Here is a 21,967-nt window from a genome sequence, read left to right as displayed (position 1 = left end):
TAGCCAACCACACATGGTAAATGGAGTTATGAGAAAGTTACACAAATTGATGGGCAGAAGAACAGAAAGGAAAATAGTACTCAACAAACATATGAAAGGTTTGGTTTTTATTGCAAAAAATTTTGTAACTCTATAATTAAATAAGCAAATTCTTTTCTCATATTAAATAGGAGCATATTTTCTAACCGAATTTGTTAAAAGAGAGACAGATTATAGAGAAGGTAAAACTCTTAAAAAGCTTACATTGTAATTTCATGGCTTATTAGTGAAATGAAACTTACTGTCCCTGGGAGAAAAAAGATATTTTTACAGTATAAACTTGCATTAAATACTATTGTACATATTTTTCTTTATAGTTTATTATGAGCATTCATTATTCACAGAGCAATAAAGATTTTAACTAAGTTCAATATACAACAGGAAAAAAAAACAGTAACGAATGCTTTTAACAAGGTTCCCTAAATTTACAGATTAACTGATTTTTGCTCATGGGTAGTTAAAAAGAATTTAACCCAAACTCAGGTATCAAGCAACCAGTTCACTGCTCAGTACTTAGTGATTAATAGATAAATACCTGTTGAAAGAAACTGAAAGCATGAACTATAAAAGTAAAACATGATAAAATGGACTTTATCAATATTAAAAACTTTTGCTCTACAAAAGACACAGTTAAGAGGATAAACACAGAGTCCTCAGACTGAGAATATATATTTTCAAATCACATATCTAAGAAAGGCTATAATATATAAAGAACTCTCAAAACTCAGTGCACATGCGTACACACACACACACACACACACACTCTCTCTCTCTCTCCAATTACAAGATGGCCAAAAACAAGGTGGCCAAAAGACATGAAGAGAGATTTCACCAAAGACATACAGATGGCAAAAAAACACATGAAAAGATGCTCAACATGATCAGCCATTACAGGTATGCAAATTAAAACGACAATGAGATACCACTACATATCTAAAAAAAAACAGTGACAACACCAAATGCTGGTGAGAATGAGGAGAGAGTGAATTACTTATACACTGCTGCTGGGAATGTAAAATGGGATAGCCACTCTGGAAAAGAGTTGGCACTTTATAAATTAACATTCAACTAAAATATGACCTGCCAATTTCACTCCTGGACATTTATCCTACAGAAATAAAAACATGTTTATACAAAACCCTGTACACTAATGTTTATAGCAGAATTATTCAAATTAGCCCAAACTGGAAATAACTTAGCTCTCCTTCAAAAGGTGAATGCTTAAACAAACAGTGGTATATCCATACCATGGAATAAATGCAATAATAAGCAACAAATATTGATAATGAGTCTTCAGAGAATTATGCTGAGTGGGGAAAAAAAAACCCCAAAAGTTACATACTACATAATTCATTTATATATCACTCTTGAAATGACAAAACTTTAAAAATAGATTAGCAGTTATTAGGGGTTAAGGAAGAAGTGGGGATGGCAGGGAATTGGGTGCTGCTATAAAGAGGACAACACATAAGGGATCCTTGTGGTGATAGAGATGTCTGGTATCTTGACTGTATCAATATCAATATCATGGTTGGGATATTCTGCTGTATAGTTTTACAAGATGTTACCATGGAGGGAATCCGAGCAAAGGATACAGGGGCTCTATATTACTTCTTTTTTTTTTTCGTTATTTTTTTGCAGCTGGCTGGTACAGGGATCCAAACTCTTGACCTTGGTGTTATCTGCACCACACTCTCCCAATTGAGCTAACCAGCCAGCCCTACTTCTTACAACTGCATATGAATATACAATTATCTTTAAAAAAAAAAAAAAAAGTTTAATTTAAGAAATATCAGCTGTCATATTGTTCACTACATCTAATAATGAAGAACCATTTATAAATTACAAGAGGAAACACTTTCCATAAAAAAATCTCAAATCAATTTTAGGTTTACTATCTATTTCATTCACTAGAAATAAAAATTTTATTAGCAAAAACTTCTTACTCCATTAGCAAAAACTTTTTATTCCAATAATATGTCCAGTCTGAACAGAAAACCCTCAACCCATTGAGAAATGATTGGACAATACAGAAATAATATGATCTCATTAGAAACCTGGGGATGAAGAAATGTTTCAAGTCTAATTTGGGCTTAGGAGGGATCACTTCAAATAGAAGACAACTCAGACCCAAGACCTTACATTCCATGTTCATCAATTTAAAGATGATTAATAAAACATTAAATAAAGACTAAACTCCTATACCACAGAACAGTAAACAAAACTTAATTTAAAAAATGGGACTAAAGAGATTTCTTTTTTAAAAAAAATCACAAGTTAAATGTAAATTTATGGCAGCCAACACATTAGTAAATACCATATAATGCTTTCTATGGATGAGGCACATGAATAAAATCCAAATATCTGTAAGTGAAACAACGGTGCCATGTCCATTCAACAGGGAAAGAACATTCTCTTCAACAAACGGTGCTAGGACAATTGGATTTCCACACATATAAGAATGAATTTGGACCCCTCCCTCACACCATGTACAAAAATTAACTTCAAATGGATCAACAATCTAAATGTAAGAACTAAAACCATAAAACTAGGCTAGCCAATTAGCTCATCTGGTTAAAGCACCACCTTATAACACCAGGGTCAAGAGTTCAGATGCCCACGCCAGCCAGCTGTCAGATAAATAAATCTCTTAGAAGAAAAGATACGGGTAAATCTTCACAACCTTAAATTAGGCAATAAATCCTTAGATGTGACATTAAAAGCACAAGCAACAAAAGAAAAATAGATAAACTGGATTTTATTAAAATTTAAAACTTTTGTACATAAAAGGACACTGAAAGAAAACCAGATAATGGGAGAAAATATTTGCAAATCATATATCTGATAAGAGATTAATATCCAGAATTTATGAAGAACTCCTCAAATTAAACAAAAGGACAAGCAACCCAATGCAAAAATGGGCAAAGGACTTGAATAAACATTTCTGCAAAGAAGATACACAAATGATCAATAATGAAAAGATGCTTAACATCACTAATCATTACGGAAATGCAAATGAAAAGCCACTTCACACCTGCTATTAAAAAAAGGGAAAATCCCAAGTGTTGGCAAGGATGTAGAGAAACTGAAACCCTCATGCAACGGTAGAAGGAATATTAAATGGTTCAGACACTGCTGAAAACAGTTTGGCAATTCCTCAAAAAGTTAAACACAGAATTACCATATGACCTAACAATTCCACTCCTATATATATTTCCAAAATAACTGAAAACAGGGACTCAGACACTTCAATGTGGCTTGTATACACAATGGAATATTATTTAGCATACAAAGGAAAGAAGTTCTAACACATGCTACAACAAGAATAAACCTTAAAAACATCATGCTAGGTGAAATAAGCCAGACACACAAGGACAAAATAGTATGATTGCAGTTATGTGAAATATCTAGAAAAGACAAATTCGTAGAGACAGAAAGTAGATCGCAGGTTACCAGGGGCTGAGGTGAGGGGGAAATGGGGAGTTATTGCTTGATGTGTTTGGGGTAATGAAAAAGCTTCAGAAACAGACAGTAGTGATGCTTGAGCAACATTATGAATGTAATTAACGCCAATGAATTGTAGGCTTAAAAACTGTTAAAATGGTGAATTTTATTACAAATTTTACCACAATTTGAAAAAAAGAAACTTTAAAAATAAAAAAAAAATCAGTCCCTGGCTTATGACACCAGTGCAGTACCTAAGCAGAAGAGAACATGCCAACGGTCAACAGCAGAGGATCCCCACAGAAAATAATTCCTACCTGAGATGAGCTTATAAACAAACCTCACAAAATACAGGAGGAAATGATCCACTACAAACAAGTCATAAAGCATAATAGAAGAAACAGAGCCCCAAACATTTAAGATAATACAATAACTTGAAAGAAAACATAAAATCTAACACCTCCCTTATATATCTAGCTCAGTTTTCAATCAAGAGCGGATTCTGATTGTCTGAAAATTTACAAGGCACCTTTTGTTCATAATGGCAGTATAGTCTGCAATGTGCTGGACAGTTCCACAGTATGAAGCAGCAATAATGCTCTTACCTCATTAAGACCATGTTTTCCCTTGTTCTCTCTGTCCTAGACATATATAGCCATTTGTCTATGTGACCATTTATTTACAGTTAGTTTTAATACTTTATAAGACATCCTCCCACCAAAATCAATTATTCCTCTCTATTTTCTCATTTAGTCTTCCATAGAAGTTGAAAATTATTTCACCCAATTGAAAATGAACCAACAGGGTTCCTGAATGAAACTGCAACAAATGTATGCCTTTCCACTTGCCCATGTCATATTATACACTTTGATAAGGTTTCTTGTCCTATATATTCCTGAGAATTTTATGGTTATTGTCACTGTGAATAGATTTTTTTTCTCATTTACATTTCTAATCAGTAGATATTGATAGAGATAAAAGTGCCAACCACCTTGCCAAATTATATTACTTCTAGCGGATATGTACAGGATTCTCTGAAGTTTTTACCTCATCTAAAAATAAAGATGATACTGTCTTTTCTTTTCCGATATTCATAGTAGTCATTTTATTTTATTGTCTTTATTATATACTAGAACTCTCCAAACAATTTTGAAATAGAGTGGTAATAGGAGAAATATCTACAACATTTCTGTTTTAAGGGAATTGGGCTGACACATTTCTTTGCTTAGTATAAGTATGATGTTTAGCTGTTGGATTTGGTGAACAGTCTTGAAATTATTCTTTTCTATTTTTATGATGTTTTAATGGCTGTTCAGTTTTATAAAATGTTTTTTCAACATATAATGATACAATAGTATGATTCTTAAATTTTTTTCTAATTTAAAAGCTTCTTTTGATTTTCTGATGTACAAACATTTTTGCACTCCTAGAATTCTACTTATTGTACTACATCATCAGCAACTGTTTATATTTAACTATAAGTTTTACTTAGTTTGCTCACTTTGTTTCTGTTATCTTCTGCCTTGCTCACATTCCCCCCAAAACTATGTTATAGTTAGGGCACTATACTTTATGAATTCTTAAATAACTGAAATTGCCAGTATCTCCCCTCCCCATACTCAAAGGAGAGTTTACCAAAACAATGACACAATGATACCAAACAATGACATTACTTTGTTCAAAGATGCATATTTGAACTTTCACTAATTATTTGCATAACTTAAGGTGATAAAGTTAAGACAAAAGTTAAGAAGATATAAACATTTAACTTTTAGAAAACACAGAAAACATAAATTTTTTTTTTTTCTTTTTTTTGGCAGCTGGCCGGTACCAGGGATCCAAACCCTTGACTTGGGTTTGGACAAGGCTGTGCTCTAACCAACTGAGCTAACTAGCCAGCCCCCAACAGATTTTTTTTTTTTATAGGTCACTTAATTCAAAAGAGCCACACAGTGGTCTTTTCACAAAACTTAAGAGTACCTAGTACTACAAGCATCAGAAACTAACAACTGTCACATCATAAATCTGAATTGATTGTTATAAAATTCGCATGCCATAAGCTAATATTCTCATGTCCTTAGGCAAAAATCTCTGCGTGAGAAAATTCATTTGTTATTCCTTGATATGATATTAGTTCTGTGAAATATTTATCTAGAGATCCACACAAAAGTTTAGATTGGCTATTTAAGAGGCAAATTAGGACAGACAATTCTCTTATTACAAATGCTTTTTAAACTAAATACTGAGTTCCTAAAAACACACACACAAATTATTAAGCCTATGAGAAAATTTATTAATCTTAAAAATAAGCCATGAGCCAAAGTTAATATAAAGTATACACCCAATGATTCATTAAGGATTAAAGAAAAAATTGTAATGATGAAAACAAATGACATCATTCCCTGCATATACTTTTTCTTTTAATAGAAAATTTATTGTTGCCTTGGAATAATCTGCTAGTACTATGGGAAAACATACTGCTTTCTCTACAGAGTTCTTTCCATACAAAATACAAAACACTATTTTCATAACAATCCTAAATTATAAACAATTTACATGAAAAATCACTGAAAATCAGAATAAATATTAGAATAAGACTCCTAAAAATCATTATTGACATAATTAAATACCTAGAAAATCAAAGGAATTAGCTATTATACTATAGCAGAACCTTGACATATACGAATTTAATAATAGGATCGACCTCTACTAAAGCAGTAGTTGCTCCTAAGTCTAGGATGCAATTATTTGTTACTTTCCTAAAGCACAAATCTGATGCCTTCTTTTAATAAGAATAATAGGTAGAAATGAGTCACTTATCTTGTCCTTAGGTTAAGTAGATGACCCAGCACCTCTTTTGAGGTGATAGAAAATGCTAGTACTAGTGTCAAAAGTAAACAACTGCAAGTGTCTAAAAAAATGATGAATCTAGACCAGAAAACAAATTTTGGATAACCTGTTTTTTTAAGTGCGAAATTTGGAAGTAGCTTGGATCTATGACATGTATTAGTCCCATATAAAGAGAACATCAAAAAGTGACCAGTGGGGTGATGTCAATGGAAGTGGAGAAGGATAAGCAAAACTTATCTCCTCCATAAAAGCAATGAGAAAATTGGCAAAAATTGTCAGAATCAACAATTGCAAAACTCTGGAAATTAACCAAAGGCTTGCATCAATCCAGGCAATAGTTATTCAAGAATAACGACTGAATTTTGGTAATAACAGCAAGCTATGTGGTATTTTAATTTGATCTATTCCCATCCTTCCTTCTTCCGGTCTGTGGTAGCCTCAAACCAACAGCCTACAATCACATTGAAAACCAGCAGCCTGGCAGCGACTGGAAGAGGCAAAGGAGGGCTGTAACTCCTTCAAAGTTTTATTCCCAAAGAACAGTCATTATTTGACCTGTGTGTTAGTTCCTAGGAAAATTCCACTTATAAGGCTGTCTGTATTTTATCTCACTCAGAGCTTGCTCAAGTATGAAAAATCCCTTGGCAAAGATTGGAAGACATATTAGTTCCAGGCAGTTAAGGAAACTTCTGTCTAGTCCTGAACTGACCACTAAACAAACCAAGCAGAGACTTTTGTGGCCACACATGACAAACACTATAGAATATGAAGAATTACTTCACAGAAGTCACTAAATAAATAAACAATAAATAAATAAATAAATCGATCAATCAATCCTGGGAAGAGGAGAATCTGATTTGAAAGACGCCACATTATATAATCCATTCAACAAAAAAATTATGATACATACAAAGAAAAAAGAAAGTATTGCTTATACACAAGCGGAAAAAACCAAGGAACAAACACTGTCCCTGACATAGCCCTGATATTAGACATACTAAGCAACTTTAAATCAGCTATTTTAAATATGTTCAAAACACTGAAAGATACCATGTCATTAGAATGAAAGGTAAATGTGAGAACAATCTCTCACCAAACAAGGAATACCAATAAAGAAATTTTTAAAATTTTAAAAAACAAAAACAGAAGTTCTGAAGTTGAAAAATACCACAATTAAAATAAACAATTCTGTAGAGGGGCTCAATAGCAGATCTGAGCAGGCAAAATAAGAAAAATCAGCAAACTTAAAGATACATCAGTTGAGAGTATACAATCTGAGGAACAGAAAGAAACAGAATGAAGAAAAATGAACAGGCCTCAGAGACCTGTGGACCACCACCAAGCATAGCAACACATGAATAACAGGAGTCTCAAAAGCAGAGGAGAGAGAGAAAAGGAAAGAAGAAATATTTGAAAAAATGCTGAATCTTCTCATCTCAATCTGTAAAGTAAAAGCTGCAGTTTGGGAAGGGGTTAGTTTCTTTCGTCATAATTCCTTCCATTCTTCCCTACACCTAAACATTTAGTAAAGTGGAAAAGTTACACACTACCTTAAACAAAAGGGCAAGACATGGAGAGAAAAATCCCTTCTTCCATTTATCAAAATCATCTTTTTCTTCTTTTGGCAATTATAGAGGCTTCTGTTATTGTGTATGGCTAAACAGTATAAACAGAAGCTTCCATCTTCCTACAGGCTCTTTTTGCTGAGTTTTCTCTCACCTAAGACCAAAATATCCTGATTAATAAAGGCCACTAATGTCCAATGGATGCCATGAACCCACTAGAAAAACAAGTATCTGAATAATGCCTGGTAAAGTATTATCAGGAATTTTTCTGCTATAAGGCAAAAGAGGGGAAGAAATCTGATTGGCAGTATCATTCAATAGAGCTACTTGGTCAACAAAAAATCACGTCATAGGATAAGAATATATCTAGAGAACTTCATGAATTCACAAGATGGAGAACACCCCACCTCATACAAAGGTGGTTAACCTTCCAGGCAAGTGCATTTAAATACATGCCAGGCACTTTATGTACATTATATCTCATTGAATTAACCTTAGGAGGTTAGTATTATTGTGGTCACAAAAAAAATAAATAAATAAATAAATAGCATACACCATGTATTATAAATAAATAGTTGAAAGGTCTACTATATACTATCCTGATGACAAATCTAGTTTATTCTTGATAATTTGGGAGTTTCAGGTGTTTATAGTGCCACTTATTCTCATGTAATTCTATAGATGTACAAAGTTAAGCAACCAGTGATGTATGATGTGAATTTCTTTTTCAAAATAACCTTGTACTTCAATGTGTTATTCAAAAATCTAGACTACTAAACATGCAAGAACTGAGAGCTTCCTTATCTTGACTTTGCAGATATGTTAATTAAGAGTTACTTAGACTTGAGCTAATGATGTCTTCCACCAAACCTAATCAATGTTTGGGGAAACATAATAACTAAGTAAACACCACATAATGCTCCGGAATGAATTCTGAAACAGAACGAGGACATTTAATGAAAAAATTGGTGAGTTCCAAACAAAAGTCTGGAGTTTAATTAGAAATTTACCAATGTTGGTTTCTTAATTTCGACAAATGTACCATGGTAGTAAGTTGTTAACATTGGGAGAAACTGGGCAAGAAGTATACAAGAATTCTCTCTACTATCTCTGCAATTTTTCTATAAGTCCTAAATTACCCCAAATAACAGGATTATTTTTTAAAAAAAGTAATAACTAGACACAGGAGGAAATAAAATGAGTAAAAACAACAGAAGCAAAATAGAAACGAACACATTTGGAGTTATCAAACATTTTACAATAGATAGATGTAGACATAAATATTGACTATAATTTAAGGAGATAAGAAAAAAAATTGAGAAATTTGGCAAAAAACTAGAACCAAAAAACAAAATGGCTTCTAACTAAAGATTGCTTTCAAGCCAAAAGGGGAAAATGAGTATCCATATAGCAGTGAAACTGGACAGCACCTTGATTTGGTCATCAAAATAAAATAACTAATGAATGACAGATGAATGTTGTATGCCTCTAGCTGTGAGACCCTCGTGTAGAAAACTACATACATACATAACATTCGGACCAGGGATTAAATCATAAAAACATCAAACCCCAAATTAGAAACATTTTATTTTTTTTAAAAGAGAGAGGATTTTACTCTTCAAAAATGTAAAGAAAGGACCCGGCATCGCCTTTCGGGAGCTGGCTCCCACATCCCAGCAAACTTTGGTTGGTGCGGAACTGTGGCTGCCAGCACGAGGCCTGTGCGCCCCCTCCCAAACGGGGCCCCCTCCCGGACGAGGCCCCGAGCCTGCCCAACACCTCCAGGGTCCGGCCGGCTGCCCCTCGTCCTCCCAGTTGGGATGGGGGGAGCCTCACCTCGGACAGCGGTCTTAGGTCACTCTTTGATCCCGTCCCCGTCCAGCCCACCATCCTCCTGTGACCTTGGCTGGCTCCGGGGAGTATCTGGGACGCGAGCCACCACCAGAGCTGCCCGGGAGCTGGAGCAGAGCGATCCCACGAGACTGCGCCGCCAGCCTCAGTTTATAGACTTCCAGTCAAGATGGCAGAACAGACGGTCCCCAGCGTCACTCTCTCCCAGAAATCAATCGATTTACAACTATAAAAACATAACATCAAGTGCATATGGAACAGGGAGATGTCCAGCAGGGGACGCAGAAGCTCCGTGGAGACCACATGCCCTGCGGGACCGCCGCACAATCCAGCAGATAGGCTTCACTGCCGCCACCCAGCTGCATTACCAGCCCGGCCCAGTGTGCATGGAGCGGGGAGACGTCCAGGAGGGGAGGCAGAGGCTCCACAAAAACCACACACCCTGTGGGGCCGCCACCGAGTGATCCAGCAGGTAGGCTTCACTGCCGCCACCCGGCTCCATTCCCAGCCTGGCCCAGTGTGCACGGAGCGGGGAGACGTCCAGGAGGGAAAGCGGAGGCTCCACAGAAACCACACACCCTGTGGGGCCGCCACCGAGTGATCCAGCAGGTAGGCTTCACTGCCGCCACCCGGCTCCATCCCCAGCCCAGCCCAGTGTGCACGGGGCAGGGAGACGACCAGCAGGGGAGGCAGGAGCTCCGTGGGGACCACACTGCCACCACGCGATCCAGCAGCCTGACCCAGTGAGTGCAGAGTGGGGAGACGTCCAGCGAGGGAGGTGGAAGTTCCGCAGAGACCACACAGCCACGGCGCGATCCAGCAGCCCGGCCCAGTGTGCATGGAGCAGAGAGACGTCCAACAGGGGAGGCGGAAGCTCTGTAGAGACCACACACCCTGTGGGGCCACGGCTGCACAATCCAGCAGGTAGGCTTCGCCGCCGCCACCCAACTCAATCCCCAGCCCAGCCCAGTGCGCACGGAGCAGGGAGATGTCCAGCAGGGGAAGTGGAAGCTCCACAGAGACCACACACTCTGTGGTGCCTCCGCACATCCCAGCAGCCCAGATCAGTGCACGTGGAACAGGGAGACGTCCAGCAGGGGAGGTGGAAGCTTGGCAGAGACCACACTCCTTGTGGTACTGCCCCATGACCCTGCAGCCCAGATGAGTGCATGCTAACCAGAAAGGTGGCTCCCCAGAAAGGCCCGAGACCTGATGCAACCACACACGAAAGGCACTAGTGGCCAACTGAGCAGACACTGAGGTAGCCATACCAAATTGGCAACCCCAGCAACATCTTAGTCAGACAGTAGTGTCAAACCTGTGGACTGTAAAACCCCCTGCTACAACGAATAAACATCAAAGAAAAGATACCATAAATACGAAAAATCAAGAAAGTACACCACCAAAGGGTAATAACTCTCAAGCTCTAGATCCTATAAAACAAGAAGCCCTTGAAATGTCTGACACGGAATTTCAAGTGATAATTCTAAGGAAACTGAATGAGATAGAAGAAAACTCAGCGAGACAACATGATGAAACGAGGAAAAGTATGCAGGACCTGAAAGAAGAAATGTACAAGGAAATCAATGCCCTAAAAAAGAATCTAGCAGAGCTTGCCAAACTGAAGAATTCATATGTTGGACTCATATGCAATTCAGTAATGCCAAAATGGCAATTTAAGCAAGGCCCTCTCCATGCGGCCACCTAAAGATGGCGCTGAGAGGAAGCAATGTGGGAGGGGACAGCTGGGTTCCACATTTTGTTTTTCTTTAATTCCATTGGCAGCCCTGGTTTTCCGCGCTCATGATCAAGGCATGATTGCTTAGTATAACTTAAGAAACCCCCACGCATGACTGCATGATCTTTACCCTGATTGGCTGGGTGGAGGGAACTCCCCCACTGGCAAAGCTTAAATACACTTGCTTAACAAACAATAAATGGAACTACTTAGTGGAACCCCTGCCACGTCTGAGTGTCCTTTCTACGGAGCTGGGTTGGCAGGCAGATCACTCACTCCCCCCAGGGAGATCCCTTGGCTGTCTCTAGGGCCGAGGGGTGAAGCATTAGGGCAGCTCACTCTTGGGTTCAGGGTAGGAGAGGTTAGGAAAGGGAGAAAAAACCTGCTGGTGAAACCCAGCATTCATTCAGCGAAATAAAAAACACAATGGAGAGTTTAACCAGCAGGCTTGCGGAAGTTGAAGAGAGAACCTCTGAACTTGAAGATGGGCTGTTTGAAATAACAGAGGCAGACAATAAAAAAAGAAAAAAGAATCAAAGGCATTGAAGAAAATCTGAGAGAGATATCAGACAACCTTAAGCGCTCAAATATCCAAGTCATGGGTATTCCAGAAGGGAAGGAAAAAGGAGATTGCATTGAAAATATATTCAACAACATAGTGGCAGAAAAATTCCCAGGTATAGGAAAAGACACAGATCTTCAGATTTCAGGAAGCTCAAAGATCCCGAAACGTACTCAACCCAAAAAGGTCTTCTCCAAGACATGTTATGGTCAAACTGGCAAAACTCAAAGACAGAGAGAATCCTAAAAGCTGCAAGGGAGAAGCGTCAAATCACCTATAAGGGAGCCCCAATCAGGCTAACATCAGACTTTTCATCCAAACCCTAAAAGCCAGAAAGGAATGGGATGATATATTCAAAATACTAAAAGACAGAGATTGCCAGCAAAGAATACTCTAACCGGCAAGGCTATCTTTCCGAAATGAAGGACAAATAGTATATTTCTCCGACAAACAAAAACTGCAGGAGTTCACCACCACATGACCACCCTTAAAAGAAATTCTCAAGGGAGTACTGTATTTGGTTCCTGAAAAATAACTACCGCTGCCATAAAAACCCAAGAAAAATCAAAACCCACTAGTATAATAAAAACGGCATTCATGAAAAGAAAACGAACAAAAACGCTATCTACAACCCAAGGAACCAACAAATACAGAAAACAAACTGTAAATCAGAAAGCAAGGAACAAAAGACACCTAAGACAACCAAACAATAATAAATAAAATGCTAGGAATAAATCAACACATTTCAACAACAACTCTTAATGTAAAAGGCTTAAATTCCTCAATCAAAAGACACAGACTGGCTGACTGGATTAAAAAGGAGGACCCAACTATATACTGCCTTCAGGAGATACACCTCACCCATAAATACTCACATAGACTAAGAGTGACAGGATGGAGAAAGATTTACCATGCAAATAGAAAAGAAAAACGAGCTAGAGTAGCTATTCTTATATCTGATAAACTAGACTTTAAACTAAAAACCATAAAAAGAGACAATGAGGGACACTATGTAACGATAAAAGGATTGATCCATCAAGAAGAGTTTGTTATAAAACAAACTCTATTAGACCAAAAGAAGGAAATAGACACTAATACCATAATAGCAGGGGACCTGAACACCCCACTGTCAATATTGGACAGATCATCTAGGCAAAGAATCAGTAGAGAAACACAAGATCTAAACAAGACTCTATACCAATTGGACTTGGCAGATATCTACAGAACATTCCATCCAACAACCTCAGAATATTCATTCTTCTCATCAGCACATGGATCATTCTCCAGGATAGATCACATATTAGGTCACAAATCAAGTCTCAACAAATTCAAAAAAATTGGAATTATCCCATGTATTTTCTCAGACCACAATGGATTAAAACTAGAAATTAATAACAAACGAAACTCTGGAAACTATACAAACACATGGAAATTAAACAACATTCTACTTAATGGCATATGGGTCCAAGAAGAAATCAAGCAGGAAATCAAAAAATTTATGGAAACTAATGAAAATGATACATCATACCAAAACCTGTGGGATACCGCAAAAGCAGTATTAAGGGGGAAATTTATTGCATTAAATGCTCACCTCAGAAGAATGGAAAGATGGCAAGTGAACAACCTAACACTTCACCTTAAAGAACTAGAAAAACAAGAACAATCCAAATCTAAAGTTAGCAGACGGAAAGAAATCATTAAGATCAGAACAGAACTTAATGATATTGAAACCCCCCAAAAAATACAAAAGATCAACAAATCAAAAAGTTGGTTTTTTGAAAAGATAAATAAAATTGACAAACCATTAGCACGGCTAACAAAAAAAAGACGAGAGAAGATTCAAATAACAAAAATTAGAAATGAAAAAGGCGATATTACAACTGATTCATCTGAAATACAAGGAATCATTCGAGACTACTATAAACAACTATACGCCAACAAATTTGAAAATCTGGAGGAAATGGATAAATTTCTGGACACACACAAGCTCCCAAAACTGAGCCATGAAGACGTAGAAAATCTGAACAGACCAATAACCATAAAGGAGATTGAAGCCATTATCAGAAGGCTCCCAACAAAGAAAAGCCCAGGACCAGACAGATTCACAGCAGAATTTTACCAAACATTCAAACAGGAATTGACACCAATTCTTTACAAACTATTCCAAAAGACTGAAACAGATGCAAATCTCCCAAACTCATTCTATGAAGCAAACATCATCCTGATACCAAAAGCAGGTAAAGATATGACCAAAAAAGAAAACTCCAGGCCAATATCCTTGATGAATATAGATGAAAAAATCCTCACTAAAATACTAGCAAACAGAATACAGCAACACATATGTAAAATTATTCACCACGATCAAGTGGGATTCATCCCAGGGATGCAAGGTTGGTTCAACATATGCAAATCAATAACTGTGATACACCATATTAATAAAATCAAACACAAGGACCATATGATCATCTTTATAGATGCTGAAAAGCATTTGATAAAATTCAACATTCATTCATGACAAAGACCCTCTATAAGTTAGGTATAGAGGGAAAGTATCTCAACATAATTAAAGCCATATATGATAAACCCACTGCCAATATCATCGTGAATGGGGAAAAGCTGAAAGCTTTTCCTTTAAGAACAGGAACTAGACAAGGATGCCCACTCTCACCACTCCTATTCAACATAGTGTTGGAAGTACTAGCCAGAGCAATCAGAGAAGAGAAGGAAATAAAGGGCATCCAGATTGGAAAAGATGAAGTCAAACTGTCCCTGTTTGCAGATGACATGATCTTATATATCGATCAGCCTAAAGTCTCTACAAAAAAACTCTTGGAGGTGATAAATGATTTCAGCACAGTAGCAGGATACAAAATCAACACACAAAAATCAGTAGCATTTCTATTCTCCAATAGTGAACATGCAGAAAGGGAAATCAAGAAAGCTTGCCCATTTACAATAGCTACCAAAAAATAAAATACTTAGGAATTGAGTTAACCTAGGATGTGAAAAATCTCTATAATGAGAACTACAAACCACTGCTAAGAGAAATTAGAGAGGATACAAGAAGATGGAAAGATAGCCCATGCTCTTGGATTGGAAGAATCAACATAGTGAAAATGTCCATACTACCCAAAGTGATATAAAAATTCAATGCAATCCCCATCAAAATTCTAATGAAATTTTTCTCATAAATGGAAAGAACTATCCAGACACTTATATGGAATAACAAAACACCACGCATAGCCAAAGCAATGCTGAGCAAAAAACATAAAGCTGGAGGCATAACACTACCTGACTTTATACTACAAAGCTGTAATAACCAAAACAGTATGGTACTGGCATAAAAACAGACACACTGACCAATGGAATAGAATACAGAATCCAGAAATCATCCCACACACCTACAGCCATCTGATCTTTGACAAAGGCACCAAGCCTATACACTGGGGAAGAGACTGCCTCTTCAGCAAATGGTGCTGGCAGAACTGGATATCCATATGCAGGAGAATGAAACTAGACCCATACCTTTCACCATACACTAAAGTCAACTCAAAATGGATTAAAGAATTAAATATACACCCTGAAACAATAAAACTTCTTAAAGAAAACATAGGAGAAACATGTCAGGAAGTAGGACTGGACACAGACTTCATGAATATGACCCCAAAAGCACAGGCAACCAAAGGAAAAACAAACAAATGGGATTATATCAAACTAAAAAGCTTCTGCACAGCAAAAGAAACAATTAACAGAGTTAAAAGACAACCAATGGAGTGGGAGAAAATATTTGCAAAATATACATCTGACAAAGGATTAATATCCAGAATATACAAGGAACTCAAACAACTTTACAAGAAAAAAACAAGCAACCCAATTAAAAAATGGGCAAAAGAGCTAAATAGGCATTTCTCTAAGGAAAATATACGAATGGCCAACAGATATTTGAAAAAATGCTCAACATCACTCAGCATTTGGGAAATGTAAATCAAAACCACACTGAGATACCATCTCACCCCAGTTAGGATGGCTAAAATCCAAAAGACTCTGAACGATAAATGCTGGCGAGGTTGCGGAGAAAAAGGAACTCTCATACATTGTTGGTGGGACTGCAAAATGGTGCAGCCTCTATGGAAAATGGTATGGAGGTTCCTCAAACAATTGCAGATAGATCTACCATATGACCCAGCCTTCCCACTGCTGGCAATATACTCAGAGGAATGGAAATCATCAAGTCGAAGGTATACCTGTTCCCCAATGTTCATTGCAACACTCTTTACAATAGCCAAGAGTTGGAAACAGCCCAAACGTCCATTACCAGATGCGTGGATACGGAGAATGTGGTACATCTACACAATGGAATACTACTGAGCTATAAAAAAGAATGAAATACTGCCATTTGCAATGACATGGATGGACCTAGAGAGAATTATATTAAGTGAAATAAGTCAGGCACAGAAAGAGAAATATCATATGTTCTCACTTATTTGTGTGAGCTAAAAATAAATAAATACACACACACACAAAAAAAAACCCGGGGCGGGGGGAGACATAACAATTGGAATTCCTTGAAATTGATACAAGCATACAGAAAGTACATTGTTGGGAGGGAGTGGGAAAAGGGAGGAGGGAGGGAGATTTCGCTAATTGGCCACAATAATCAACCACATGGTATATCAACAAAATAAAATAAAATAAAATATTTTTTAAAAAATGTAAAGAAAAGCTGAAAAACACTTTCAAATTAAATGAGATTAAAAAGACACAGCAATTTAATGTAATTCCTTGTCCTGAACTAGATCCTGGAAAGGAAGGATTCTATAAAGGACACTACTGGGTAAATTGACAAAATTGGAAAATAGATGGTAAACTAGATAAAAGTATTGTATCAATGTTAAATTGCCTGAAGTTGATAATATACTGTGGTTATGGAAACGAATTTGCTGGTCCTTAAGAAATACATAGGAAAGAATTTAGTAGTAAAGGGGCATAATGTATTTAATTTACTCAAATGATTTTTTTTTTTTTTAAGTGGGGGATGGTTGTGGAATGACGGAGACAGAGTATGCGTGCATGTATAGAGAGGGGATGATAATGCAAGTGCAGTAAAAGCTAATAATTCATGAATCTATGTAAGGTTATGTGGCATCCCTTTGTACTACTGTTCCGAGCTTTCAGTTAGCCTACTTATTTTCAAATTTAAAAATAAGTTAAACAGGGCTGGTCAGTTAGCTCAGTTGGTTAGACTGTTGCACTGAAAACAACAATGTCCAGAGTTTGATCTCTGTTCTAGCCAGCTGCCAAAAAAAAATTAACTTAAAAAGTTAAAGAAGGGAGTGAAAGTTCTTGAACTGAAATATACAAAAACTAAAATTGAGAACTAAATATAGTTAAGAGCAGATTATATACCAATGAATAATGAATTAGTGAACTGTAACATAGGTCAAAAGAAAATACCTAGCATGAAGCATACAGAGACAAAAGGATAGAAAGAGAACGTAGGAGGAGACAGAGATGACATAAATATGGTCTATAAAATACATAACTGAAGTCCTAGAAAGAAAGGAAAAAGAGAATATGGGAGAAAAATTGAAAGTTAAAGAGATAATGGGTAACAGTTTTCCAAAATTGATGTAAGACATCATGCCATGGGTTCAAGAAACCCTCCAAACATAAATAAAAACAGACAATAAACAAATATACATAAAAAGAAAACCACTTCTAAGCATTCAAAGAGAAAAAACAGACTGCCTTTAAAGGAGCAGCAATTAAACTGACAGGTGATCACCAGAAAAAATTAAAGAAGCCAGAAGACAATGAGCAATATTTGAAAATACTGAAAACAAAAAACAAAACACCTTCTACCTAGAATTCTACTCCTAGTTAAAATAACTACAAAAATAAAGGCAAAATAGGACATTTTCAGATTAAAAAAAAAAAAAAGCAAAGCCAGTTTGACATAAGAAGAATCCTCACTAAAGGAAATTCTAAAGGGTTCTTCAGACAAAAAGAAAGATAATTCCATCTAGAAAGTGAGGAATGCAAGAAAGAATAAAAATCAATGAAAAGGCCAAATATATGGGTAAACCTAAGTAACAATGACTATATAAACCAACAATAATAATGCATTGTGGAGTTTAAAATACAAATAGGTAAAAAGAATCTAAGGCTCTTGCACTGTCTAAGAAGAAGGTAAAAATATCAATTAATATCAAACTTTGACAAGCTAAGAGCTGATGTTTTAATCTTTAGGGTAAGAGCTGATGTTTTAATCGTTAGGGTAACCACTAAAAAAATTACAAAAGATTAGATAACTTCTAAGTTAAGAGGGGGAAATATGAAACAATAAAAAATGTTTTGATCAATCCAAAAGCAAGCAAGAAACAAGAGAGAAAGAAGCATAAAATAGATAGGCCAAGTAGGAAGCACATAGCAGTGTGTTAAATTTAAACTAAAATATATCACTGACTGAATTAATGTAGACCAAAATCTTTCTTAAGAGAAAAAGAAATCATCTGAATGAATAAAAAGAAAACCCAACTACATAGTATTAACAGCCTAAGTATATACAAATGTTGCAAGTAAAAGAATGAAACAAATCATACCTTGGAAACACTAAACAAAAGAATGGGGTAGCTATATTAATATTAGACAAAGTCAACTTTCAAACAGAAGACATTACGAGAAATAAACAGGAACATTTTATAATGGCAAAACAGTCAATTCACCAGGAAGATATAACAATCCTAAATTTAAATGTATCTAAGAAGATAGCTTCCAAATATATAAAGCAAAAACTGTCAGGAACTAGGAGAAACCAACAAATCCACAATCATAGTGTGGTATTTATCACACCTTTCTCAGTAAATAATTTTTTAAAAACAAGGATATGAAATATTTCAGGACCATCATTAATTAAATTGACCTACACTACATCCAATAACTACTGAATTCACATTATTTTCAGACACATCCAGAACTTTCACCAACATTGGCCAAATGATGAACTGTAAGGCAAATCTCCATAAATCTCAAAAGAATAAAATAATACAGAATAGATTCACTAACAATTGAACAATTAAGCTACAATTCAATAATAATAAGTGTAACATAATAAGAAATATATATTTGGTCTCTGCCCCATTTCCTGGCAACAAGATGACTGGATGCTGGAGGCTCCTGGATAGCCTCAAGATGGGGAGCTGGTTGCCAGGGGAACCAACCACGTGATTAGAGGACTGGAACTTTCAGCCTCATCCTATGATCTCCAGGGAGGGGAGATGGGTTGAAGGTTGAATTCATCACCAGTGGACAATAATTTAATCAATCATACCCACATAATAAAACGTCCACATAAACCTAAAGGATGGTGAACACATGGCAGTGTTGGAAGAGTGGCACGCTGGAAAAAGGCATGAAAGATCAGCACACTTCCCCCCATACCTTGCCCTACCCATCTCTTCCATCTGACTGTTCCTCAGTTGTATTCTTTTATAATAAACCCATTCTGCGTTCCGTGAGCTATTCTAGCAAATGATCAAACCTGAGAAGGAGGTCATGGTAAACTCTGATTTGTTGCCAAGTCAGACAGAAGTTGTGGGTAACCTGGGGACCCAAACTTGGGATTGGTATCTGAAGTGGGGGGTAGTCTTGTGGGACTAAGCCTGTAACCCATGGGGTCTTTGCTAACTCCAAGTAAATAGCATCAGAATTGAATTGAATTGTAGGACATCCAGTTGGTGTCCACCAGAGAATTGATTGAATTGTGAGGAAAAAATCCACATATTTGGTGGCCAATGTGAAAGTTTTCAGAATAAAAATGGAGTCACTTGTGTTAAAAAACCACCAACAAATAGAGCAGAGGAAAGGCCATGAAGGAGGCAGTTATCACACATATATACCCGATAACAAGAATTATCACAAAGGACTCTGCGAAACCACAACCTTGCACAAAAAAGTAATTCTGCAAGAACATCTGCCCGGCAACTGTCTGTACAACCTTGGACCAGCATCGCCCTTGTTATTGATCCTTGTAGCCAAGGATAATTATCCCCAAACAATTATGTAATCCTCCATCATTTTTCCTTTAAAATTCTTTATCTTCCTGTAGTGAATATACATACAGTTTATTATGGCATGTGTATCTACATTGCAATGCCCTCTTCCCAAATAAATATCATTTTCTTTTCGAGGGCCTCTCTCTGTTTGTTATTTAGGTTAAGACCAGAAGTGTTGTTGTGAGTAGTAGAGGGGGAAAATAATCTCCCTGTAGTTGGTGTAGAGGAGTTTTTCCTTACAATAAGATAATCAGGAAATCACCAACTGTTTGAAAATTAGTAAGTACACTTTAAAATAACTGTGGATCAAGAAGAAATCATGATGGGAATTACGAAAACATTTTGAAATAAATGATAACTAATATACACCAATGTAAACTTAAACTGCAGAAAATTAGAAAGTTGAAAATGGTATACAGAATACAGTGAAAGTCTACCACTCATTAACAAAAAAACATTCTAGTACTTTTCTTTATATTTTCTACCAAAAAAGTATACATACAATTTTCTGTTTTATTTACCTTAAAAGCCTAAGACTTATCTTCTTGTTCTTTAAAAAAAAAATCAAAATTTTTAATGGCTGTAAAAATGTTCAACTTATATTTCACTTTCTGTATAAACAGTTGGGGGACAGTTCCTATTTTTAGTTTCCCTACCTAAAAGAGTACCTGGGACTGCAATTTCACATGTTAATTCAAAAAAACAAATTTAGGTCTAAAAGGTTTTTAATAAGTGGATAAACAGAAACATTACTCTCATATGTCAGAAATAAATATTTTTCCTTCATAAACTTTTCCCTTACTTGACTGTTCTTGATAAGTTTTCAAGTGTAACTACTACTTAATAAAGAGTATGACAGCTTATAGGAATGTAAACTTTCTTTTTCTATATTAAACCATTTAATAAATAAGTATATAAAGTGTTATAACATTACTTCAGATTCCTAAAAGAACTTCAATTTCTAAAATATCACACAGAATAAATATAGCAGAGTCACTTACCACTTGACCTGTTTTTACGACTTGATTTTCCACCAGTAAGAAGCATCTTGAGGCTATTCCGAAACATGGTTGTGCTATTCTAGTAAAAAAAAAAAAAAAAAAAAAAAAAAAAGGAAAATATGTTTCAGAAAACTTGATTTTCTGTTCAAACTACTACTAAGAATTAATTTTAAATGCACAATAAAGAATTAATTATGTTTAAGTATATATATAGAAAAGGGCTGGTCAGTTAGCTGGGCTGGTCAGTTAGCTCCGCTGGTTAGAGCACGGCCTTGTACCAACAAGGTCAATGGTTTAGTTCCCCCATACCAGCCAGCTGCCAAAAATAAATAAATAAATAAAATACATAGTACAAAATTGTAACTATATGGCAAAAAGTCCATTAACCATTTAAATAGTTCCCTAGCAGTATACTATAATACTTTAAGTATCCTAAGAAATAAAGGTGGATATCACCAAGGACACACAGAAATAGAAAACATAATTAGGTAGCTATAATACAGTCTACTTTTCACTAGACTCTACATTTCTCGGGCAATGTTCCCATATGCCTTTCTCTCTCTCTGTCTCTCTCACACATGCACGCACACACACATATTCTAAAAACTTATAGTGCCTGCAGATTTTCCACTAGTCAAGCTAGAATTCCACCTCACAAGACTGCTGAAATACATGAATCAGTGCTTATCCTCTCTATGTCCCACTCCCATCAAAGAAAAACACTTTTTTATTATTTATTATTAACATATTCATTATTACAAATGGTGGTTTTTTTCTTTATGCTCTTTACCTGACCTGCCACTTCCCAAACCCACTTCCTACCTGCCCCCCCATCTCTAGTATTCTTAGGTTTGTTCTCTCCT

At 36.3% G+C, this 21,967-nt stretch overlaps 1 protein-coding gene across 1 annotated transcript in view; it reads right to left on the bottom strand.

The window, feature by feature from the left end:
• Positions 1-21,967, bottom strand: part of TANC2 (tetratricopeptide repeat, ankyrin repeat and coiled-coil containing 2) — a 435,526-nt gene that overhangs the window by 362,942 nt on the left and 50,617 nt on the right. Inside the window, exon 2 of the mRNA XM_063080666.1 lies at positions 21,105-21,183. Within this exon, the coding sequence (XP_062936736.1) occupies positions 21,105-21,171 (67 nt within the window). The 5' untranslated portion in view covers positions 21,172-21,183. The remainder of the gene's footprint in view (positions 1-21,104; positions 21,184-21,967) is intronic.

Source organism: Cynocephalus volans, chromosome 16 (assembly GCF_027409185.1).
Source record: "Cynocephalus volans isolate mCynVol1 chromosome 16, mCynVol1.pri, whole genome shotgun sequence".
Taxonomy (NCBI): Eukaryota; Metazoa; Chordata; class Mammalia; order Dermoptera; family Cynocephalidae; genus Cynocephalus; species Cynocephalus volans.
Note: the sequence above shows the minus strand (reverse complement) of the source record. Positions and strands in the feature narration are given on the sequence as shown.